General features: G+C 36.6%; 2 protein-coding genes across 3 annotated transcripts; both read left to right on the top strand.

Annotated features, from left to right (window-relative positions):
* Nucleotides 1-6,305: 6,305 nt before the first annotated feature.
* LOC113284474 (probable protein phosphatase 2C 57) lies at nucleotides 6,306-12,577 on the top strand. Of its 2 annotated transcripts, none has more exons than XM_026533935.1 (4): nucleotides 6,306-7,197; nucleotides 10,019-10,228; nucleotides 10,936-11,147; nucleotides 11,646-12,577. In XM_026533935.1, the coding sequence occupies exons 1-4, from the start codon at nucleotides 7,042-7,044 to the stop codon at nucleotides 12,214-12,216; spliced, it is 1,149 nt and encodes a 382-aa protein (XP_026389720.1). In that variant the 5' UTR covers nucleotides 6,306-7,041; the 3' UTR covers nucleotides 12,217-12,577. The 2 variants fall into 2 exon arrangements, with proteins under 2 accessions (XP_026389720.1, XP_026389721.1); XM_026533936.1 differs by having other exon boundaries at nucleotides 10,022-10,228.
* Nucleotides 12,578-16,768: 4,191 nt separating this feature from the next.
* On the top strand, nucleotides 16,769-19,754 carry LOC113284476 (probable inactive receptor kinase At2g26730). Its single transcript, XM_026533937.1, has 2 exons — nucleotides 16,769-18,366; nucleotides 18,788-19,754. The coding sequence occupies exons 1-2, from the start codon at nucleotides 17,043-17,045 to the stop codon at nucleotides 19,474-19,476; spliced, it is 2,013 nt and encodes a 670-aa protein (XP_026389722.1). The 5' UTR covers nucleotides 16,769-17,042; the 3' UTR covers nucleotides 19,477-19,754.
* The last annotated feature ends 5,563 nt before the right edge of the window (nucleotides 19,755-25,317 follow it).

Raw genomic sequence — 25,317 nt, forward strand, 5'->3', positions numbered from 1 at the left:
ACAAACAAGTTCGCGGACTAAAGGCAACCGGCAGAGTTTTCCAAACTCAGCAGAAAATCTCGGCAAAGAGACTTCCACCAGTTCGCGGACTAAACACGCAAAAGAGTTTTTCGAAAATCCCAGCAGAAATTCTCGGCAAAAGAACTTCCGTCAGTTCGCGGACTTGGCAAAGCCAATTCCTCCGGTTTCTCTCAATTAACAAATTTCGAAAACTTCGGATTAAGGAATACATGGTTATGTAATCTAAACTCTCATTCCAATCATTGAGACATTATCAGAGGACGTTATATAGCCGTTATTCACATACCATTTCACGTCAGAGCAATTCTCAAAGTTATTGAAACTTTTCATGACATTCGTCACTAGGTGAAGATAAACTTGATCAAAGCGAAACGCTTTACCAACACACAATTTCGAAAAAAAAGATGTTAGTGAATACTCAGCTCGAAATGTCAAATGTATATGATCCAGTCCATATAGCATACGACTTTTTATCTCATAAGAAGTAGGAGATAGAATAGATAGACTTTTGAGTGATAGATAATTTCAAGTCTCCATATACCTTTTTGTTGATGAAGTTCCACGGTTCCTTGAGTATATCTTCGTCGTTGTATGATGAATCGCCATGAAGTCCTTGAGCTCAACTACACTTTTCTATCCTAGTCCGAGACTTAGCTATAATAGACTAGAAATCAAGACTCATAGTTTTGATCACTAACATTGACAAACATGCTTGATATAGCAACGCATGCGAGGTCGACCGAGCTATGCTCTAACATCAGTAATGAGTAAAGATGGAGCAAATGCAGAATCTTCTTTCTTTTTGAAACATATACGTAGTGCTCTCATTTTGTTTTGGAAACGATACGAAAAGAAACTTCAAAATAATTAAAAATGAAACTAAGTTGAAATTCAATGTTTTAAAGAGTATTAGTGTATTAGCTAACATTGCAAACAAACTACGTTTGATAGTATTGTACGAGACTCGATCAAAATTAATATACTTTTCTCTTAACATACAGATTACCAAAAACATTTCATCGAACTTTTTCTTTTTTTTGTTGCTAAGTTATAAAACTTTATAATTCTTCCTGTTACTCTTAAAGGGTGTTTGAATATCACAGAAAAAGTAAGTTTTCACTAAATCAAGTCAAAAGTTTATGAAATATCCAATTTCCAAATGACTCGTAAAAGCAGGAAAATATCATTTTTGTAAAGAAATTTAACTTTACTCCTAGTTTAGAGAATGAGTTTTAGTTGTAGTTGACAAAAAAATCACATTGAGCAAAGATACAATAATAACAAATTAAATTTAAACATATACAGTTTTAGTTTACGAGACTAAAAAAAGTGTAACCAATAAGAAAAGTAATAGAACAATAATATGAAGTCGTGCTTTCACCTCGAATAACCAAGTGAGATGACAGTCAATGAAGCAGTGAACAACATAAAATTATTTTTTTATTCATATAGAATTCTTCATCAGTAGAACAAGCACTCTAAAATGAAAGCTCGCTATCCATATTCAAGTTATGTGGTCAAGCAAAAAACAAAGAAAATATTTGTTCCTTTCTTTTCTTTTATTTCGAAGATCAAAGAAATATATACTGGGAAATCCCATCTGATGGATAATTATCGTGTGGAGGTCAAATTACCACCTCTACGGTCACGAGGAAAGCCATAAAGGTGGTATTCCCAGCCACAGAAAAAAGATAAAAACACAACCACTTATTAGTTTGTTACGAAAAATTTTGAACAAAGGTCATCAATATCACTAATTTTGTTGAAAGCTGCAGAAATATGCTCACTCGTTCGAAATCTCCAGCTAGTTGGATCGTTCGTTTGAGGTTATCTTTATTTGACCAAACTGTTTTTCCTGGTTGAGTTAATAGGTGAAGTTTAGGTAAGCGTAAATGGATATGGAAATAAACTGGGTATCACTCTAAGAAGGTTGTATAAAATAAATTGGGCATTATGTTCCATACGGTGTAAATTTAAATGGATAACTAATTGAGACGATAATCGCTTTATAAGAAGTGAAGCTTGAATCTGTGACCTGCCATTTCTAACTTTTTACTTCCTGCCGTGGAGAAACTCACTTACAAATCCTATAACTTACAATGTACTTAAACTAGTATGCCTTGGGACACACATTCTACCCAACATATGAAAATTCAACGCCAAAAATAAGAACCAAGCACTTTTTCTTTACTGCTTTTCAAAAAGAAATTGCCTAGTAATAGTCTCACACTCACATATCATCAAATATCTGACGACAAAAATTATGTTATTTCAAGTTCTTGCATATTTGAAGTATCAAAAGGCATAGGTTCATTTTCAATTAAGCCCATGTTTGTTTACTCCTGACTCATCTGAGTCGTCTGGATCTGAATCATCTGGATCTGAGTGAAATCACCTGACTCATCTGGATCTGAGTCGATATGTTTGTTTTGAGTCAGATCTGACTCATCTGACTCGGAAATAAGTGAGTCAGTGGTTTGGTCCCATGAGTCAGGGATATTTTGTTATCTAACTCAAATGAGGCCGAGTCAGGGGTCATGTCTGAGTCAGAGGTCGAGTCAGATCTGACTCAAAATGGAAAACAAACGGTCTGACTGCTGACTCGGTCCGAGTCAGGGGTTGACTCAGATTCAGACGCCGAGTCAGCTGCAAACAAACAAGTTCTAAGTCAGAATTCCCTTAATTGTTACCAAAATGGAAGTTACACATAAAATTCCTTTCCACCAGAAAAGAAGAATTAATTAAAAGATAATGAACCATGGATTAAGAATTTGAGTTAAATTTAGCATACCTCATCCTCTTAGATCTGCAACATCATGACATTCAACTCTATACTTTAATAAATAACTACGAATCTCTCCAACATTTTCTAGCTGCCTCTTGGCCAATGAAGAACTAATTTCTGCGGATCTCACACCAAACAAGAATTGTTTGAACCCGCTTTAGTAAAATTGATTGGGAACCCTCAGGTATAGGATTACAATAATATTGGATACTCACACAACAAATATATAAGGAAAAAGCTGCTAGAGATACATAAGATAAATTAAACAAATACCAACTAATTGTAATGGCAAAATAAATGTTTTTGCAGGATTTGAGCTAAATACTGATTTAGCAAACAGAGTTTATTGTTTTTATTATCATCAAAAAAATTGTATTTAACTACAAAAGAAGTAGCCTAAACTATTTTTATATTTTGAAAAACTGAATCACAACTTTCTTAGCAACTCCCGCGAAGCACATAAACCATTATTGGAAAAATATTGTGTTCCCACCGTAAAAGTTAGAGATCAACCATTCTTTAATCTCTCTTAATTCAAAACCAAATGTCAATTTAAAATTTCACATTCGGCAAACTGCAAGATAATTCAAAATTAAAATATACGGTACAAGCTTAAAAGTATTATCATAAAAGCCATATCAACACACGTACATGTATGTTATGCTATTGTAAACTCTTGAAGGGGCATTTAACATTATGTAATCTATTATGTTCTTCGCACGGCTTTCTGCTCCACCTACGATTTCAATATAAAGAAAAAACTTAGTTTTGCATTAACATTTCAAGGAAATAGAATAATAACAAAAAGTAGATCTAGCATGAAGCTTATCATCAAGCAGAAAACATAATTAAGATTAATGAAAAATAGATAAGAGATCTAACTGTGGATATAACTACGAAATCATTGAAATGTAACATTTTTGGTTACTCAAAAGATCCAATCTATAATATAACACAAAATGATTTGTTTGGTGTAACCAAAAGTACCAAAAGTTTTAGTCCGGACACCTGGAAATGTCTAAGTTGTCCCCTGTCAGTTCGTGTCAGACATTTGCGTAAATATTAACGAAACAAGGGGCAAAACAAAATTACTCCCTACACCAAATGACGCGATTACTCCTCCGTGTTTTGGTCACTCCTTTAGTTTGTGCCGTAAATACCAAAATATCGAGGGATAAATCAATACCACCACACTTCTTTCTTATCTTCAAAATAAATCTCCTTTTTTTCATCTTCATCACCGGAATCTTCTAACGAAACATCAACCAAAATCAAAATACTCTGATTTCTACACGACCAGCTCCGCCATAACCAGCACCATAATCAAAATTTACCCTATTCACCACACAACAGACCACTTCCGTACAACCCTATCACCACCACCACAACCAGCACCAGCTGCACCACCACTGTATTCTTAAAATTCTTAAAATTTCTTCTATATACAACGAATAAAAATTATATACTCATCGAAATTTTCATCCAATCCATCGAATTACATCAATTTCTATTTTTATTACTTTCTAATTAAAAGAAACTGGATTTTCAATTGACAACTCAGGTTGAATACAATGAAAACAACACGGGCTTAAGATTTCATGGATTGTATCTCTGAATTAATTGACACCTCAACTAAGTCTAAAGCAAAGCAGAGACTTTCTCTCTTCTTCTCTCATTCATCTAGCCAAGAATCAAAATTACAAGCCAATTTCTTCAAATATATACAAAATCAGACACACCCATAATAACATCTAATTACAAACCCATTTCACTCTCTGAGATGTACCAAATTCTTCAAAACACTTTATTTAGTGAATAGATAAATTTGTTACACTAATTTGATGATTGTGACTGTTCAAGGGTAGTAATTGTTCTTCAGATTTTTGTCTCTAGAAAAATAGAAAGATAGAGATACCCAGAGGAAGAATTACTTGAAGAACAATAATATAAACGTACTCTATAGAGAAAGAGAAAGATACATATCTCACCGATCAAAAAAAAAAACATATATCTAATACTGTAAATGGAAGAAAGATTAGAGCAGGTGACGGAGAAGATAGAGCCAAAGTACAACTAAAGACGACATTACCTTGCCTCTTATTCCAGACAGGTGTCTTTATTTTCCCTTAATAATTATAACACGTGCCTTAGTGCAAAGAAGTCATTACGATCCCGGATTCTTTACAAGTTCCGGCACGGGATATCCACTAAAGTAACAACCCCTTCCGCCCCCGTGCCATTATGGCACGGGCAATCTACTAGTATTTCATGAACAAAGATCCAATATTTCATATGACAGATAAACATGAATTGGAACTAAAAGTTTCAGAATTGACATGATCAGTTTAAAAGAGCTTACTTTTAGTGGAACTGAAAGATTAACGTTCTCATAATAGCTTCAACAATTCCATGAGCATACCAGGGCTACAAGAAACAATAGTTATTAATTTCCTTCATGCATCCCCCTAAGTAGACAATACAAGAGACATCAACATACCTCAGTTTGACAGTTGCTAAAACAGACAGTCAAACAAAATATTTTGATGTACTTCAGGCATTTCATCTAACAACTTCTGAGCGAGTTCAATTGCTTTCTATTTCACATTTTACCAATAGAACAAATAATCAAACATTTTACCAACTAAAGCAACCCAGATCCGCAAATCAACCAGATACTAAAACATCAAATTGAACAAAATCAACAATAAATATATACACAGTGTTCAAACTTACCTTTGGTTTGAGATTTGGAAATTCAGTTTCCAATCACGATAATACGGAAATGAAGGGAAGCACTTCGACTAAGAAGTTGAAAACAATATGAAGAATAAGAATGAACATTATTTAATGGATGATTTGAAGTTCACATCTCACCACGAAATTGATATTTATCAGGAGACCAACGTGTAGTTGGATCGTCGACTAAACCATCTCTTCGTTGGAGAACAAATGCAAAAGCTGCTAGGGTTAATGGAAGTAGTGTAAGTAGTAATAGTAACTGAGTAATAAAGCTCGGTCGTGCTGATGGAACAGATGCACATCTCACCAGGAAATTGATATTTATCAGGAGACCAACGTGTTGTTGGATCGTCGAATAAACCACCTCTCCGTTGGAAAACAATTGCAAAAGCTGCTAGGATTAATGGAAGTAGTGTAAGTAGTAATAGTAACCGAATAATAAAGCTCGGTCGTGTTGATGGAATAGATGTAGATGAAGAAGCAGAAGGTCTAGCGGAGTACACCCAACCCATATCCCCTCACCTAACCAGAGTATTGTACCTAACTGACTAGGGAAGGTATACTTGCAAAGAAATGGAATTGGTAACTCAGTGGGTCAGCTGAGTCGCGACTCGCATATGGTTGATACCTTTTAGACGACTCCAACTATTTCCATACTTTTACCTAGAATAACTAATATTCCTGAACTTTTCTCATAAATTTTATCGAGTTTTCAATCGTTTAAATTCATTTTCCTAATAAATATTCATTTATCAAGACGGTTTCCGGTCAAAAATAATTACTACAATATCTATTACGACAGTCGAAAACAATTAAGACAAATCAAAAAATGAATCCGATTCTAATTTAGCTCAAAAAACGAATCTGAATCTAATTTCGTTGGACGCATCACTTATATTATTCGTTCATGACATTCAAAAGAGATTCACCATTTGAAGATTTGGATTTTGTTCATGGATTCATATCATATTTCAGGATTTGGATTTTTGTTCATGGATTCATATCATATTGTAGCTTCTTATATCTAATAGGGGCAACTCAGTCAGGCGTGCGCGGTCGGGTATCAGAAAAGGCTTTCACTGTGTCTCGAGCTTGCTGCATTTAATAAAGACCATCCATCCGGTTTCATTCACGAAGTTTGACTTTACAGAAGAAAGTTATCCACGTGCACTCACCCAAACCTCTCTATCTCTGCTAACCTCACTCTCTTTCACTGTCCTCTGCATATGTGCGCCTGAAATGGAGCCAACGAGAAACAAATGAATGAGTGAGTTATGAGTAAGTGAATAGTCATTGTAGCTGTGTGCTGTTGCTGTTGTTGCCGTATTTCTCCGCAAGAACGTGTCGTCTAGAATCTCTAACCGCATTGAGACAGAAAGAAATGTGTTCAAACTAAATCTCAAACCCCAAAAACCCTAAGTAGAAAAACAAGGAGAAACCGGAGTATTAAAGTTGGAATTTTTGAGCTTCAATTTGGGGAATTTGATTGAAGAAGAATGGAAGGAAGTAAAGGGAGTAGTAGTAATATGGAAAATGATGGTTCAAATGATAATAGTGGTGGTAGACCACCAAATCCACTTGCTGGGGCTTACAGACAGTGTTTTAGTAACTCCAAAGTTGGGAACAAGACACTCATTCGGCATCCATCTTTAGTAAGTTTCTCCTCCCCCTCTCTTGCTCTACTGTAAATGTAATGCCTTTTTTTGAATTCTAGGGTTTTGGTTGTTTTATATTTCTATACTCATTGCAATTGGAATGGTCACAGTTTTAATTATTTTGTGTAAACATAAATTGGGTTTAGTTTAAGATGAGTTCATCTAGTATGGTATGAGTTTGATTTTAGAATTGACAAGTTGGAACTTTTTTGATCAATGCCTCAATGGGTTTGCGAGGATACACCCCCTTTTGAAGTATATGGTAGTATTGTAGGTTTAATTGGTCGAAAGCAGGTTAGTGCAGCTTTAAGTTGAATGGGTTTATCATAGAGTCTTTGTTTGGGATGCTGAATGTGGAAATCGAAAATTCCTCCCATCTCTATCACTGTCTGCACTCGAACTGCTTATTAATTGCTTATGCAATAGTGCGGAGTGAGATGAAGGCCTAACTGATATGAGGGCCAAGCTTTATGATCATCTGTTTGGTGTGCTTTTTATGATGTAGGAACCTACTGAAGAGCTTCTCTTATATAGTTAATGGTGAATTTCTACAGGACTTATCAAGTAGGGAAAAGCTGAGGAACAACTGCATAAACTAAGTAGTTTAGCAATAAGGGAGGATTGATTGGAGATGACCGAGCGAAGGAAGTCTATTTACCCCTAACTGCTGGTACTTCTAAAAAAGATTGTTTTACACCTTGTCATGTGGTCAGGTTGGTGGGGTGCACGGTGCACCTTTGAAATTTCTACCTTGCGTTGCGTTTCATTAGGAATGTGATAATCACTTTAGTAAAACCCTGATAATCACTTCGGTTGAAGCTTAGACCTTAAAGTGAAGGAATTTGATCCAACTTAGCTGTGGTTTGGCATGATGGCGTAGTAGTTCTGATCATTGCATGACTCAATCTCCACCTTTAGTGATCTTGAGTAGGCTTATTTGCGAGAATGTATTTTGCATCAGTGTCTACTCATTTTTGTTGTGTTTGTTGTTAGTGTGTTGATATGCTGTCATCAAATATAAGCTCAGTTTGCGTGGCTTAGTTTCTAATTATGCCTGCTTCCCTTACCAGTTTGCTTTTGTCAGCCGTTCCACTTTTTGCGAATATTTGAATTTTTTGCTTTCTTAATTATGTCTTTTATTGTAGATTTAGTTTGTTCAGTCTTAGTTGTGTTCCAGAATAAGAAGATACGTATTAGAGCAAGCACTATGGTCAGCCATTTCTTGGCTGTAGTTTGGATTTTGTGACCAAGCCAAGAGAAGGAAAAAAAATTAAGTTCTATGGTGTTTGGATCTATAGTGATATAGGGAAACTTAGTTAAACATCAAGTTGTTTTTTGATCTAATATATTGGTTCTTCTATGTGCAATTAGGGAAAAATAATAATTATGGCAAATAGAAACTGAAGACGAAAACTTAGTTTCCGTAAAAAACTGGACGGAGCCGTCTGGGGTACTTTACTGAAACTCAGCTTCTGCACACTATGGAAACCCAGTTTTCGCAAGCCAAGTTAGTTTCCGTAAAAAACTGGACGGTAGCCGTCTGGGGTACTTTACTGAAACTCAGCTTCTGCACACTATGGAAACTCAGTTTTCGCAAGCCAAGCCTTGGCTAGTGGGTGCTGCACATCTCAAGCCTTGGCTATAATCTACAATTGGATAAATTTCTTGCCATAGTGATTACTCTTGGCTATAATCTAGCCAAAGCCAAGAAAAACACCCCTCCATAGTGCTTTCTCTTACATGTTGAAGTACCCTATGGTGTGAAATGATACCCGATGTGATTTGGAATCATTCTTAAAAACTTTCATGGTCAACTGTACAACACTGCCAAGAATTGGAACTCAGTTACCGAAAAATTCTTAAAAATGCATCTTAAAGGTGCTTGCTTTTCTTGTTGCTTTCATTTGGCTGTAGCTTATCGGTGTATACTGTTTACTGAATGCATATGGATCTGAAGTATTTAATGACATTGGGTTCTCCCTGAACCTGCTTGTGATTAGCGCCTCTGTTAACATTTTGATATGACTTCTGGTTCAATGATACATCTTCCATTTCCCTTGCACTTGATAACTGAGGTTTTTTTGAAAATGCTTTGTAAGGCTCATTTATCAAAGATCATTTTTATGAGATTTTATTACACTGTTCTCCTTCGATTCTAGTGTTTCGTATATGTTGTTTTTGCTTTATGTATCCTTGTACAATTGATTTCTATATCAGGTGTAGGATTTCTTTCTTTCTTTTGCATGGTCACATTCCTTTCCCCTTTTCTCTTTTTTTCAATAAAAATTCTAAGTATGATACCGTCCTTTTTTTTTCTTGTTTGTTTTGTTCAAGTATATGAGTTTGCTGTTATTCAGTTAATTCTTTTGTGTGCCAACATTGGTTCTCGTTGTACTCTTATAGTCTGGTCTTCTATCTGTTCAGTCGCTTTTGCAGGTTAGGATTGCATTGCGTGTTCAGTGATCTGTTTTCTCTCATGCTGAAAATTTATTTCATGGATGAACTAAAGAAACAACACGTAGATAAAGATAGTTGGCTTTTCCAATGTAATGAGAGCAGGTTATCCTTGTTGATTATTAGGTCAACATGTCTCCTTAAAGTTAGATTATGTCATAGGCTAAAAATCTTTCTCGTCAAACTTCTTGATTTGCTGTAACGAGAGAAGGTTATCATTGTGGACAAAGCGATTGGGGTATTCCTCTTTGGAGCTTATATATATTTTGTTTGTGATATTTGTCTACCGGGAAAAAAACATTATTGTATCCTGAGAGTCTTGTTTTTTATTCCCAATGGATTGCGATACTGATTGTAGCTTTAGCAGGTAAAGACGCCTTCAGATGTTTCTTTTGGACCACCAGTTATCGGTGAGCGCTATGAGACGGAGTTCATTCCTATTGTTCGTTCTGGAGCATGGACTGACATTGGATTTCGGCCAAACATGGAAGATGCATATATTTGTGTTGATGATTTCGTAAATGATTATGGGATCAAGAATTTTTTCGGCAAAGGGCCTGGAGCTTTTTATGGGGTATTTCTCTATCCTTCACTACTTAAGACTAATACATATATTCCCACAATGGTCTAGAGTCGCACTTTGCGACTGCTCATCACTGACTAGTATCCTATGTGAGCTTTCTAGTTGATAAAGAAACAGCACTAGTTTACCTTTCTTGATCCCTTGATAATAACGGGAAAGATGTTAAAACCACCTACGTCCAAGATCAGTTAAACTGGTGATTAATCTGACACAGTGGAAGGACATATTATGCATAGAAAGAAGACATATTAATCTGAACTCCCAACTATCCATAGAAAGAAGATATGAATCTTTTGAATTTCACTCAGACCAGGCACTTTTCTCATTATTGTGTTATTGTGAAAGTGTTTAGGAAATTTCCTGCAGGACCAAGAGTAAACTTAGCTCTGACTCTGCAGTAGACTAGTAAGTGGCTCAAGGGTTGGGTCATCATGGTTACATTGGTCTTGACCTCACTTTCCACAGCAATTGCAAAGTATCCTTCCTTTATAGAATTGAGCCCATGATCTCCACCGCGATAGGCGTATAGCTTATCCTATGATAGGCTATTTTGATAGGCCAAATGTTTCAGTTGATCTGACGTACACTTTTCTAGTATGATTGGCCAAAGTGCTGTGGAAAAATCTCATCCTTGTCAGAATTAAGATGCGTGCTTTGATCTTACTTAAATTTATGCTCATAATTCTTGGTTCGATCAGGTCTTTGATGGTCATGGCGGAAAGCATGCTGCGGACTTTGCTCGTAACAATCTCCCAAGGCTCATCCTAGAGGATGAAGACTTCCCGAAGGAGATTGAAAGGGCAGTTGTTTCTGCTTTCCTGCAAGCAGATGGCGCTTTTGCAGAAGCTTGTTCCTCTGATACTGCTCTTGCATCTGGTACAACTGCACTGACAGCTCTTGTGTATGGGAGGTAAGGGCTCTCTTGAGAATATTTTGGTACAACTTTTTGTGGAAGCATTACTTCTGTGACTACGTACCTTACTGCAAAATTGACCCTCATGTTACCATCCTTAGAAATTCCACTAATAGGATCAGTAATGACTTTTGTCTCATGCTGCCAATCATTTGTTTGATTCTCTAGTATAATATGGTGTTTGTGATTTGTACATGTAATGCTGAATACGTTGCACATACTGGGAACTGGATGTTGCCCGCCCATGTGGGCTGCATGTGGAGATCAACCTGATCTGGGAACCCACGTCTTCATTGCACAGTACAAAGTACACTGCTTGGTTTATTTATCTAGTAATATAGCATAGGCGACGTAAATATTGTCCTTGAAGCTCCTCCCTTTTATTATAGATGTATGTTATAGGTCGTAAGAACTCCTAGCAACAAGTCTGTGAGAAGTTATTTCGCTTGGTCGGAGATACAAATTTTTAGTTATTCTCTTGTTTGGTGCTGTCAGGTCGTTGGTTGTAGCAAATGCTGGAGATTGCAGGGCGGTACTCTGCCGTCGCGGAAAAGCAGTTGAGATGTCAAGGGATCACAAGCCGATTTGCATAAAAGAAAGGACGCGGATAGAAGCTTCCGGAGGTTATATTGATGATGGTTACCTCAATGGGCAGCTAAATGTTGCTCGTGCTCTGGGTGACTGGCACATGGAAGGATTGAAGCATCAAAATGGTGGTCCCCTCAGTGCTGAACCCGAGTTGATGAGGACTAGGTTGACGGAGGAGGACGAATTCTTGATCATGGGCTGTGACGGGATCTGGGATGTGTTCAGGAGCCAGAACGCTGTGGACTTTGCACGACGGAAGCTCCAAGAACACAATGACCCAATCAGGTGTAGCAAGGAGCTGGTAGACGAAGCCCTTAAGAGAAAGAGTGGGGACAATTTAGCAGTTGTGGTGGTATGTTTTGATTCAAACCCACCGCCAAACCTGGTTGCTCCAAGGCCACGACTGCAACTTGCCCGGAGCATATCTGCCGAAGGTTTAAGAGAGTTGCAAGGATTTTTAGACTGCATGGGGGACTGACAAAAGGTATCGTGACCATTTTTTTCTCTCTAATATTTTTCTCTTTTGAAGTAGGATTTAGTTGTTGAGAATCAACAAGAGGTGATTTTGCAACTGTAACATATGCGGCAGGTAAGGCGGCAGTTTTTCCATTCTTGTTACCTTAGTTCGATTCTAACCTTTAGAATATCTTTACTTGGCTATACAATCTCAGTATTTTCCTGAAATGAAAGGAATCTTGTATTACTAGTGTGAGGCCGCCACATGAAAGCAAAACATTGTTGTGAACTTTGTTACATGAGGTCTTGAGGATAATTTGAATTTTTTGTGTAATGACAATGACCTAATTAATTGGCGTATTGGGCCTATAATTGTCTGGTGATTTTGCAATCAGGCTCCGTGCTTGTAACTAAGAGAATGAACGGTTAAAAACACGCCCCTCGAACTATTTCTCAAGTGACATGTCTGTTAAATCATTTTTGCAGTTGGAGACTTAGGGTATCGACTAAGATTGTTATCATAATTTCATCTCTAAACTAATTTCAGTAGACAATGATGGTTAATGCATTCCTGAGCTGTCTCATAATGCCCAACAGTGAAAGTTGTAACCTTTACTCCTCTCTATGATTGTTAAGCTTCACCAATATACATTCTTTCCCAATCTCATCATTCCATCATGGGTCCAAAACCTCCGCTTCTGTCTGCATGCATGCCAGCCAGAGCCACGTATAAAGAGAAGGTTTGCATAAATATATTGGCTCGCGTGATTGCTCGGGCCACCAGGTGACAGCAAAGTCCTAAAAGCAACATTTGCGCCCATTCCTGCACACAAACATGAAAAATAAGCCCATCCATGCCATAGTTTGCAGTTTCGGCTGTGTTCGCCCTGTTTTACGCCACACAAATATATATACATAAGCAGTAAAGATATTAAATGATGATGAGTGATGATTTCTGTGCCTTCAAACATACGCCGGTCTTTCTTTACAACCCTATAAGCAGCCTAGGATACTGTTGTTTTCTTTGGACAAGCTAATCATCACCCACGTTCCCATTGATCGCGCTAACTTTTCTCTTTTTTTCGCACTTTAGAGCGACCTCGTTTCTTTTCGCTAAAGCAACAAACACCAGATTAAATTTGTCTTCCAATCGAAGATATATAACACTAACATTCATTCATTTTCATTCTTAGCTTAGGTAGATTAGCAGTACTTGCTCCTTAGAACCGAAGTGAAGTATATATGTCACGGCATGGTGCACTCCTTTTGGTCACCACATATGGCATCTAAAACCTTGCGAAACCCCTATATGGCATCTAGTGTCAACCATATTTTAACATATTTTTAGGTTAAAATAAAAAAATTGTTAGTGCCTCTTTTCCAGAACTGAAATAGTGTTGAGTAAAATATGTACCGGCGGATATGGTAAATCATGCTCGGTCTGGAACCTCCCTCCCTCCTCACTCATACTGTTGAATTACTCATTAGAGGTAATAACATTGAAATCATGACAAAGAGACTAGAACCGTAGAAAAGTTCAGTGGGATCAAGAAGTGTAGACAAAGTGTACTTTTTTTTGGGAGATAATGAACGTCGACCCTAGAGAGTAAGGGAGAGTACTATAACTGTAAAACTGTAGTAAGACGTGAGATATCAATAATATGATGAGATAGCAGCCACCACCATTACCCACAGACATAATGACGGCTTCCTTACCATACCTTATCTTCCCTTTTCTTTAGTCAAGATTATTATTAGTAGTTTGGTCCCCATATTTTTTTTCTTCTTTACCAAATCTCAGCAGCTACACCATACAGATCAATCCATACAAATGGATGCAACCAAATGTAGTTGTACCAGTACTCTTCATTGCGAGCTGAGCTAAGTTACATATCCGTTGGGATAATTTTTAAAATTTGAAAACCAAATGGATGATGCATTTTAACTGGCCCATGCCAATAACTGAGGCGAGACTCAAAGATAGCAAGTACTGCAAAAAAGTCTCGTGCTTTACTACTATGAAATCCAAGTACCAACAAATAATGTCTTTGTTTACTAATTCCATGTCTGCTAATATAGGGTACCAATTTGGTTGGGGTTGTACCATTCAAAAGGTGAAGGATGTTTTGTCTTACATGTAATTTGGTACACTCTCAAGCAAAATAATGCCCCTATTAGCATTTTTGACTAATTCTCATGTGAAAATACAACGCTAAGCGCGTACGTGTATACAAGGAACATTGTTTTGGTGATTTGGTCTAATTGCCGTCCGTACATATAAACTGCTGTAAATCCCTTGTTGCATTATCATTGAACGAACATTCCAAAGACATTGTTAAATGAAAGCTGTGATGACAATAGTTTTCTATTTCCATCAAAAATGTAGCGACATTGCTCGTTCATACAATTATAATGTAGGAGGAGGACAACGTGATAATTCAAAGTAGTTGTTGGAAGATTTCTTTTGATTTTGCAATGAAAGCAAACCAAAATTATGCCAATGATCTGTCTCTAAGTGGGATTAATGTACCTAATCGGGTTGCTTAATTAATTGCAAACGTGTGTTAAGTCAAGTTTACGATTGCCTCCTTGTTATCGTGCCAGATACAAGTTGAGGACAAACCAAACATTATCTCCAAGTTTTAATTATTTTCATCCCAAATATGCTAGCAAGAGCTGAGGGCCTGAGGCTACATTACATTATTAGATAATCCTTTTCAGCTTTGTTCGTAATGAAAGAGATGTTTTGAACTCTCTAGAAGAGGTTTAATATTCCCTCTCGTTTTCTTCCCACGTCATACGCATACAGCCATTCAGAAGCACATCTAAAATTTTCTTACATCCAAGGTGTGAACACATAAATTACGATGGCATCTACGTGTTCACAAACAATATTCGCATTTATAAACAAAAGCGTTACAAGAAATAAAATAAATGTGTAGTGGTACAAAACACGATGACTCACCGACCCAGAGTCTTCGGACTCGTCATTGTCTATTCATGAGGGATGGATTTAGCCCTTCTACATGGTTACGCCAATATCATAAAGCATGATAATAATAACGGAAATTAAGGTGCTGAAATGTAAATAAGACAGTTATTTACGTGGTTCAACACTAAGGCCTACGTCCACGGGGTTGGTGTTTCACTATGTATTAAGGAGTTACAGAAATAGTCGAATGAAATTAAGTGAATAACGATGTTTAAAGGGAAAATATGATTCATACTTACTCTTCCTATCTTTCTCTCTCTTATCCTTTTCTCTAGTTACTAAAAACTGGTCGACTTCTTCTCTCTTAATGAAGAGGGGTATTTATAGGGATAATACATGAGGTCCACCGTTGAGGACAACTGCTACCTTATCTTCTTGTTCTTTGTGCTGATACTGCTGGTATCTTCGTTTTCTACCGATGTCCCCCAACGGTCATGCTAGATCACGAAGGGTCACCTCCTTTTTCTCCACAGATTGGTCGACACGTACTCTACATCTAGAGTGTTTAATGCGGGTGGTTGGGTCGCCTGCATGCGACAGTCAGCTGTCTGCGGCTCCCATCCCATCCGTGTCAGTCAAGTTAATCCTCTCTGTTGATTTTTTAGATCCTTCTCGCGATGGAGTAAAGTAAATCTTTGGGTGCTTTTCAATACTTCGCGGTGGCTTCTTCTTTCCGTGCTCTGTGATTCCTAGCCTTTGGATCAGTCTTATGTCGACATATATGGATGATGGATACTTCTCGAGTGCTAGTACGTGACATCGTATCTTGATGTCTTGAGTTGTATATCAAGTGTAATCTCTTGTACACGTGGCGAGTGATGAATAATGTGTATACCCAAGGCCAGGTAAAAGAGTATGTTCGACAATCAGAAGCAAAAGTTAGAAGCATATTTTTTATTATAAAGCATTTTGAAATGTAATTTTCAAATTAATTTTTCAATAAAATCAAGTTGAGAGATTATTTTCTAAGTAATATCCAAATACCCTCCGAAAATATGAATGCTGACTAAAACTAAAAGCACGCGCAAAATTTGTTGAGGCAAAAAGCTAGCCGAGTCCAATTTATTGCCGGAACTCAACTAGCCCATTTGTCTCAAACAAATGACTTTAGCAATTCAATTACAGTAGGTGACAACATCCAACAACCTGTAATGTGGCATTCATTCACAAACTTCTTAATCAATTCACCAAAACGACCGTTTCCTCTTCTTCCGATATATCCACTTAAAGAAGGAATTCATTAAAAAAAATCCTAAATGTGAAATTGTTGTACAGTTTCCCAATTAATAACTTCTTCATAAAGCATCCCATTAATTAATATCATCAAGATTTTCCAATTTAATTCGTCCAATTAATCCTCAATTTTCTTGCCAAATCCAAACCGTTCCATTTCACGTTTTCTATAAGTAGATTTTTCCGTTTTCTACAGTTTTATACGTTTCGTAAACAAATGAGTAAAAACGTTTTTTTAACTCCAGCTAGACTTTTCTGATTTCTCCTCTGTTTTTTTTCTCACACACACGGTCCTTATTCTCACTTTTGTTAACCTCGTGATACCTACTTTCTCTTTTTTTCTCCTCTCTTAAAAAAAAAAATCAAAATCAAAAAGAAATCTCAAACCCTCTCCCACTCCTCTCTCTATTATTTCTCACCAGCAGAGCAGAGAAGAGAATTATTCTTCTTCATCTCCATCATCTCTTCTTCTCCTCTATCCATATGGCTTCTTCTCCTTCACCTTCTAGCTGTAAAATTAACACTTTTCATAACCCACCTTTAAAAATCCAAACACTGTAAACTAAAAAAACAGATAACAGAAGAAAAAAAACCTCATTTTTCTTTCTTCCTCTGTCTCTGTAATGGCATTTTTCTCTGTTTTCTCAGTTTTCTCTGTTTTGATTCTATTGTTGTCTAATGGTAGAGTGATTGTTGTTCATTCAGAACCAAGTGCAGCTGAGAAAAATGGTTTGCTAAGTTTCTTAAATCAGACTCCACATGAGAATCGTCTCAAATGGAACGCATCAGACTCAGTTTGTAACTGGGTAGGTATTGAATGTGATTCATCAAGATCTTATGTTTATTCACTTCGATTACCTGGTACTGGTCTTGTTGGTTCGATTCCTCCCAACACATTAGGTAATTTGAATCAGTTAAGAGTTCTAAGTCTGAGAGCAAATCGTTTATCTGGTCCGATTCCGTCTGATTTCTCCAACTTGAAGCTGTTGAGAAGTGTTTATCTACAGAACAATGTGTTATCCGGTGAGTTCCCGATGAGTTTAACTGCATCGAATCGGTTGAATCGTTTAGTTCTTTCCTCAAATAAATTCACTGGGAAAATTCCTTTCTCTGTTAATAATCTTACTCATTTATCTGTTCTTAATCTTGATAACAATGGATTTTCGGGTACTTTGCCTAGCATTGATATTGCCGGTTTACAAGGGTTCAATGTCTCAAACAACAAATTAAACGGTTCTATTCCTGAAACTCTAGAAAAATTCCCAGCTTCCTCATTTTCAGGCAATTTGGATCTCTGTGGAGGTCCATTAAAACCATGTCAACCATTTTTCCAAGCTCCATCTCCATCTCCAGATGGTGATACTCCCGATAGTCCTCCATCAAAGAAATCTAAAAAGCTCAGTAAAGCAGCAATTATCGCAATTTCTGTTGTGTGTGGGTTAATTCTACTAGCCCTACTAGCATTCCTTCTTCTCTGCTGTTTGCGTAAACGAAAGAAAAATGCAGCCACAACACGAGCAGCGAAACCACCAGTGATACCAAGATCAGCAGTACCAGTTACAGAAACAGGAACAACATCATCATCAAAAGATGAAATTGTTGGAGCATCATCAGCAGATGCAGCTGACAGGAACAAGCTGGTGTTTTTAGATGGTGGGGTTTACAGTTTTGATTTGGAAGATTTGTTAAGAGCTTCAGCTGAAGTATTAGGCAAAGGAAGTGTTGGGACTTCGTATAAAGCTGTGTTAGAAGAAGGAACAACAGTCGTTGTCAAAAGATTGAAAGATGTTGTTGTGTCTAAGAAGGAATTTGAAGCCCAAATGGACGTTCTTGGGAAAGTTAAACATGACAATATTGTTCCATTGAGAGCTTATTATTTCTCTAAAGATGAGAAATTGCTTGTCCAGGATTTCATGGCTGCTGGTAGTTTATCTGCACTTTTACACGGTATGTTCCAATTCATTTCATTTCTGCTTCTATCTTTTTCACTTTCAGTTTTCAATCTCCATTGATGAACACAACCACAAAAGAAATTCACTTCCTTTGGGATTTTACTAATGATTAGGGGTAAATTCGTCATTGGATGGAATATATTCTTAAGACCATGGTCCATGACATGCCTCCCACTAGCATCCGTCCTGGTTGGAAGCCAAATAAAAAAGGGATTATATATTAAAATATTTACTATTCTGCCACGGACATACTATTTCTTGTTTCTAGTCAGACCGACATCTCTTGAGGTCCCACATTAGTAAATGACAAAAGTACCCCTGATAGGTTTGGCATCTATTCCACTTGTGCAGCTGAGGTACTAATTTATTCAAGGGTAATTTTGTGATTTTCATGATTGTTTTTGTTTTGTGTATAGGGAGTAGAGGTTCAGGACGGACACCATTAGATTGGGGCCACAGGATGAAGATAGCCTTAGGTACAGCAAGAGGCTTATCACATCTACACGTATCAGGAAAGGTACCCCATGGAAATATCAAGTCATCAAATATCCTCTTACGGTCACCAGAACATGATGCCGGCATTTCCGATTACGGTCTAAACCCATTGTTCGGAACAGCAACACCACCAAACCGTATAGCAGGATACCGCGCACCGGAAGTAGTAGAAACAAGAAAAGTGACATTCAAATCCGATGTGTATAGTTTCGGTGTATTGTTACTGGAATTACTAACAGGGAAGGCACCAAACCAGGCTTCATTAGGCGAAGAAGGCATTGATTTGCCAAGATGGGTACAGTCAGTTGTAAGAGAAGAATGGACAGCTGAAGTGTTTGATGTTGAGTTGATGAGATATCATAATATCGAAGAGGAGATGGTGCAGTTGTTGCAGATTGCAATGGCTTGTGTGTCGACGGTGCCGGATTCTAGACCTGGGATTGGTGAAGTGTTCAGAATGATGGAAGATATGAATAGTACTAGTAGTAGTAGAGGTGGGGAGACGGATGATGGTGGGTTGAGACAGTCTTTTGATGAGCCTTCCAAGTCTGGTGGTCATACTCCTCCTGCTGTTGGCTCTAGAACTCCTCCGTCCTCAGTTACACCATAGTAGAACTACCACTTAGATTTTCTCACTAAAGCAATCAAAAAAATGGATTTTCTTTTTTTAGTGTTTGATTTATTTTGGGTCCATCATAAGAAGTTTGTTCAGTAATTGGCACAGATAATTTGTTTCATAATTTTAGGCATTTTTAATTCTTGGAGGGTTTGTAATTTGGGTTGTGGTTGGTTGGAGTGGAGGACCCTTTTTGTGATAGTGGTGGTGGTGAAGGAGTTCCATAATCTTAATGGCATGGAAGTGAAAGTATTATTGATTTTTCTTCTTAATTTTTGTTTTTTTGCTAGCCATTTTTCACTTCAATTTTGATTATCTGATAATTTTTCCACTTTAAAAAAAATGGATAATAATTGGAGATCAAATGCAGCCATAAATCACGTTACATTTGTTCCCCTGGGATATTTCGACACTTGTGTGAAATCAAAAGAGGTGTGACATGTGGAGAAAAGGCAGGAGGATTCTTGAAGAGCGGCCTGCCTGCCAAAGCCTCGAAGAGGGTTCAGAGTTGTCGTTATTGTTGGGGCCAGGGACGGTTGATGAGTTGTGTAAGAGAGAAGTGGTGGTGGACAGCTTGGCGGAGCCAGAAACTGTTGTCATTCTCTGACCAAAAACAAAAAACCAAGTAGTATCCTATAATAATATTTTTTTTAAGAAGAAGAATTGATTCGGAAAAGTAAAGAGATACTCCTAAACAGCTTGACTGATGGGTACGTTTGAGAAGAATCTGTCTGCATTGACTTTACAGTTTAGATGTCGAGGACATATGATTATGGATTATGGACCCTTCATTTTAGTGAGCAATAATTTTGGGTTTGAGATAAACCCCGAGATAACAAAAATGACTTGTGAGTTGACGGACTAACCATAGGGAATTCGTTTTTTTGTTTTCATGTAATTGTCTTGGCTTGCGATCTTTGTAGGAAGAAGGCCACTGATGTCTTGTTGGTTTAATCGTCCAAAGCTCCAAGCAAGGGTCTGAATGTGTTGGAAGCTCGATTAGTGTGTGTGTATTTTGGTGTCATAAAGGTGTGGAAATGCTAAAATAAGAGCGTGGGGGTCAGAGTTGTTATTTTTTTTACCGGTCATATACATATGTGAAAACTATAGCCACACCCATTTTTTCATCTTCCATCACTGTCAAACCCACGCGTGTAAAAGTTCACACGCGCACCCAAAATCGGCGTATAAATTTTGCCGAAACCCAAAATTTTCAAAATTCAGTTTTCTTTTTATTTTATTTCCAAGTTTAACCTCACTTTATGTTTTGAGATTTTGTATTGAGATTTTGTTCTGAGAGATTGAGATTGAGATAGAGCCGGAGCGAGAGCTGAAGTATTGAATTATCGAGAGTTGCGAAGGAGCTGATTGAGAGATTCAATTTACTCAGCAAAGATAATCTGAAATTCAAGCTCAGGTTCGTTCGTTTTATCTTTGATTCTAATCTTGTTTAACTTTGATTCTGATCTTGTTTAATCTTGATTCGATTCTAGGTTTTAGTTTCTTTAAGATTATGATCTATTATTTTAAGTTACAGAGTTTAGTTTAGGTTTTCGAATGGATTTTTAGATATTTTAAGCTTGTTTTTGAATTACGATCAATGCAAATCTTTTCGATTCAATCTTTTAGTTTCGATTTCACAGAGTTCCAACTCCATTGCACTGTATTCATCTCTAAAGTTCTCCTAAAACTGCAACATGATTTAATAACACTCATCAGGGAAGGCATAACTTTATATGCATAACAGGTTATGCAGATACTCTAAACAATGCATAACTTGTCATGCAGTCAATGTTGGATCTGCATAAGATGTTATGCAGTTAAACAATGTGTGATGCAGGGTATGCTTAACCAATATAATAAGGCTTTTTATATGCATAACAAGTTATGCAGATACTTAAATAATGCATAAAAGGTCATGCAGTTATTTTTGGATCTGCATAAGATGTTATGCAGTTAACCAATGTTCGTATTTTAACTGCATAAGCAGTTATGCATAATAAGTTATGCAGTTCACCATGTTTGCTTTTACTGCATAACCAGTTATGCATAATAAGCTACGCAGTTCACCATAGTTTCTTTTACTGCATAACCAGTTATGCATAACAAGTTACGCAGTTATGCATAGCTCCTCTTACTGCATAAGCAGTTATGCATAACATTATGCATAGCTGTTTTTACTGCATAACCAGTTATACAGATACTCTAAACAATGCATAACAAATCATGCAGTTAATTTTGGATCTGCCTAAGATGTTATGCAGGATAGATATGATTTGATTTTTTAAATTTGATCTTTGTTGTTGTTGATTTGATATTTTAATTTTGAGTAAGAATTTTTTTTCTGAAGCAACATGCAGGATAGATATGTTTGATTTTTTCTCTTTTTGTGTTTTGCAGGGTGAAATGCCTGTTATTAGTGCACTAGCTGTGATTCACTACTTCAGTGAATTCTTAGCACATCATGCTGATGCCAATTCAACTCTGGAGAATTTGAAGACAGGCGTTTGCCTGAAGTGGACTCGTTTACTACCTCATCATGTCAGTTTTTCTTTTAATGATGGAAGCAAGTTTTTGCGAGTTGATTCTGATTTTCTGCTTCAGTGTTTTGTATCTCGTTGCCACTATAAAGGTCAGAAGAGATTTGATTTACTTGTTGAAGTTGTCTCCAATTCTTTCAATTGTTCCAAAAGTCGTAGTAGAGCTTCATCAAGTATGCATTTAATAGAACCTGAACCAGAACAAGCTATGGTGAATTTCCTTGAAGATGGTTCTGTCCCTGTTAACAAGGTTCTTAGGACTGAGAGTTGGGATAAATTACTTGGTGAAGTTAGTAAAGTTTTTTTTGGAGGTGTAGCAGAGGTACGTATTGCAGTGAAGAAATACGAGCTAAAGTCTGGATATGTTCTTGTATATACTAAGAATGAACCTAGCAGGTTCTATGCAAAATGCTCTAAAGAAAATTGCCCTTGAGAGTATAAGGTTTGTGCTGTTGATGTTGAAAACAGGATGCTTAAGGTTAAGAAATATTATAGCAGTCATCACTGTGGTGTGGGATGTCAAAGGCTTTTCCACAGGCTCAGCAGTAAATTTGTTTCTAGTCTTATCAAGGAAGAAATCAGAAGTGATCCGAGTATCAAAGCTTCTGATTTGAAAAAGTTTTTTAAACATAGCTACGGTATCAATATGAAATACTACCAAGCTTACAATGGAAGAGAGAAAGTGTATGAGGATATATTTGGTGATGATGCCATTTCGTATTCGCATCTGGTATGGTATGTAGATTCCACTCGCAACACAAATCCTGGGAGTTGTATTGATTTTCAAGTTCAAAGGGATGAAACTGAATCGAACAAGGATAGTTTAACTGATTTAGAAGTTGAAGCACCTTCAAATAAGTTTGTGCGTCTTTTTATTGCTTTCGAGGCATGCATCAGTGGTTACCGTTACCTTCGTCCCATGATCTATGTCGATGCTACCTTTCTTACAGGGAGATTTAGAGGATGCCTCATGGATGCAACCGGTGTCAATGCTGAAAATGGTTAGTTTTCTGATAATGTATCCTTTTTATATATGTGCATAATGTTTCATGCATTATTTATTTTGGCTTCATAGTGTTTTTTTAGATGTTATGCATTAAAAAAATAAGTGACGCAGGGAAGGCGTAAAAACCCTTTTATATGCATAACTACTTATGCAGATAACCTAAACAATGCATAACTTGTCATGCTGTCAATGTTGGATCTGCATAAGATGTTATGCATTAAAACAATAAGTGACGCAGGGAATGCTTAACAAAAACAATAACACTTCTTATATCTCTAAACAATGCATAACAGGTCATGCAGTTATTTTTGGATCTGCATAAGATGTTATGCAGTTAAACAATGTTCGTATTTTATGCAGTTAAACAAGTTATGCATAATAAGTTATGCAGTTCTGCATGTTTGCTTTCATATGCTTGAAATATACATTCATTCTTAAGGTTCATAAACAAGTACCTCTAAGCTTGAAATATGCTTCTTGAGCATTGCTTTCTTCATTGCTGCAAAGTCCCACCTTGCAGCTCTTGGTGTAGCATTGGGATTGACCTTGACAATGTCTGATGATGATATCTCAGCTATGTACTGCATAACTAGTTATGCACATTTTCTTTGTACTGCATAACTGGTTATGCACATTTTTTTTGTACTGCATAACTTGTTATGCACATTTTCTTTGTACTGCATAACTAGTTATGCATATTTTTTTTGCATCTGCAGTGATTTATGATAAGCATAACTGCATAATGTCTTATGCATTACTTTTCTCACTTTTTCTGGTTATGCATCGGTTTTTTTAGATGCATAAGACATTATGCATTATTTTGTTTTAGCTGCATATTGTCTTATGCATTACTTTTTTCACTTTTCTGATTTATGGATTTTTATGCACGTGCATAATGTCTTCTGCATCATTTTGTTTAGTGCATAAGACAATATAAGGGAAAATTTAGCTGCATAACTTTTTTTTTGTTTCTTCTACTTGATTTTTTCTTCTTCGTCTGTTTCATCCATTTTTGTTGAAATGTATTCTAGGGTTTAGTCAAAAATGATTTACTTCTTTGAATCATCGATTTTAAATGATTTAATTTTTTAAATGATGGAGAAAAAATCTTTGCAGATCCGTTACAGAGATTAATGGAGGAATAGGGAAAGAAACCGACGGAGAAGAAAAACAATTATGCCCCAAAACGATGAAGGGTAATAGAGTCTTTCAGTACGTTTTAAATATTTTTAAATAATTATGAATGCGATTATATCAGAAATTAATTGTGAGCCTGACGGTAAGATTTTTTTTTTTTTGGCATGCGCCTAAAATTCCCTATACATATATACATGATTGCCCCAAAGTGACCCCTTGATCTTTTTTTACTAGTTAATTTGATGAAGTTAGTTACTCCATCTTGGTCTTTAGTGTCTTGACCTTGCATTGTTGTTGTCATTCTTTTTCACTTTTTTCAGGCAAGCATCGTTGTCAAATTGATGATCAATTTAATGGAAAAGAAAGTTCTTTTAACTCCTCCGACCTTTGCTTAACAAAAAATGTCCATACTATAAGCATGCAGCCTAGGACAATTGTATCTGTTTGCTTACCATGTTACCATCTCTAGCATTTGCCGCACATTTGAGCGCGTTTGGATATTAGAAGCAAATATATCTTGCTTCATTAAAAGGTGACTTTTTTGTATTTAGAAATTATTGTGTAATTTTACGATTTTGCTATTTGAACATCACAATAACAGATGAATGCCTGTGAATACTGATGTGTCAATGCTGTCTCGAAAGAGAGGTCTTTTCTTCTGAAATGTGTATCTACACGTGCTAAATTATCTAGGAAATGACTTCTTAAACACCTCAATCTTTAGTCCCTTCGGTCCAGCGATTCAAACACTCAATTCACACGCACAAAAAAACTTTGTTTTCGGTTTACATTTTCTATAACATGTACTCCCTCCTTTACTTTTTAATAGGTGAGTTTCTATAAATAAATATTTCAAAAAAAATAGGCCAGTTCCCTAATTGGGAAAGTCAAATGTTACTTTAATTTTCTGGGACCACTTTTCTTTTAACTTCTTTCTTTGGCTGACAAGTGTCATGGGGACCATTTCACTTCACTTCTTTTATTGACAAGTGTCTAGAGGACCACTTTCAATAATTAGTTTTCTTGATTTCCTTAATTTTCTCAAAAAAAAGAAACTAACCTATTAAGAAGTAACGGAGGGAGTACTTCTTTTATAATTTAGGTAAATAACTAACAAAATAAAAATTCGAACTTAAAATTTCTCTCCTTTTT

This window comes from Papaver somniferum, chromosome 5, assembly GCF_003573695.1.
Source record: "Papaver somniferum cultivar HN1 chromosome 5, ASM357369v1, whole genome shotgun sequence".
Classification (NCBI taxonomy): Eukaryota; Viridiplantae; Streptophyta; class Magnoliopsida; order Ranunculales; family Papaveraceae; genus Papaver; species Papaver somniferum.

What these genes read in the sequence shown, in the direction of transcription:
- LOC113284474 (XM_026533935.1), top strand. Translation starts at nt 7,042, where the DNA reads ATGGAAGGAAGTAAAGGGAGTAGTAGTAATATGGAAAATGATGGTTCA. An exon ending in TCATTCGGCATCCATCTTTA is followed by an intron (nt 7,198 to 10,018) that starts GTAAGTTTCTCC and finishes TTGTAGCTTTAG; the next exon opens with CAGGTAAAGACGCCTTCAGA. An exon ending in GGCCTGGAGCTTTTTATGGG is followed by an intron (nt 10,229 to 10,935) that starts GTATTTCTCTAT and finishes TGGTTCGATCAG; the next exon opens with GTCTTTGATGGTCATGGCGG.
- LOC113284476 (XM_026533937.1), top strand. Translation starts at nt 17,043, where the DNA reads ATGGCATTTTTCTCTGTTTTCTCAGTTTTCTCTGTTTTGATTCTATTG. An exon ending in TTTATCTGCACTTTTACACG is followed by an intron (nt 18,367 to 18,787) that starts GTATGTTCCAAT and finishes TTTTGTGTATAG; the next exon opens with GGAGTAGAGGTTCAGGACGG.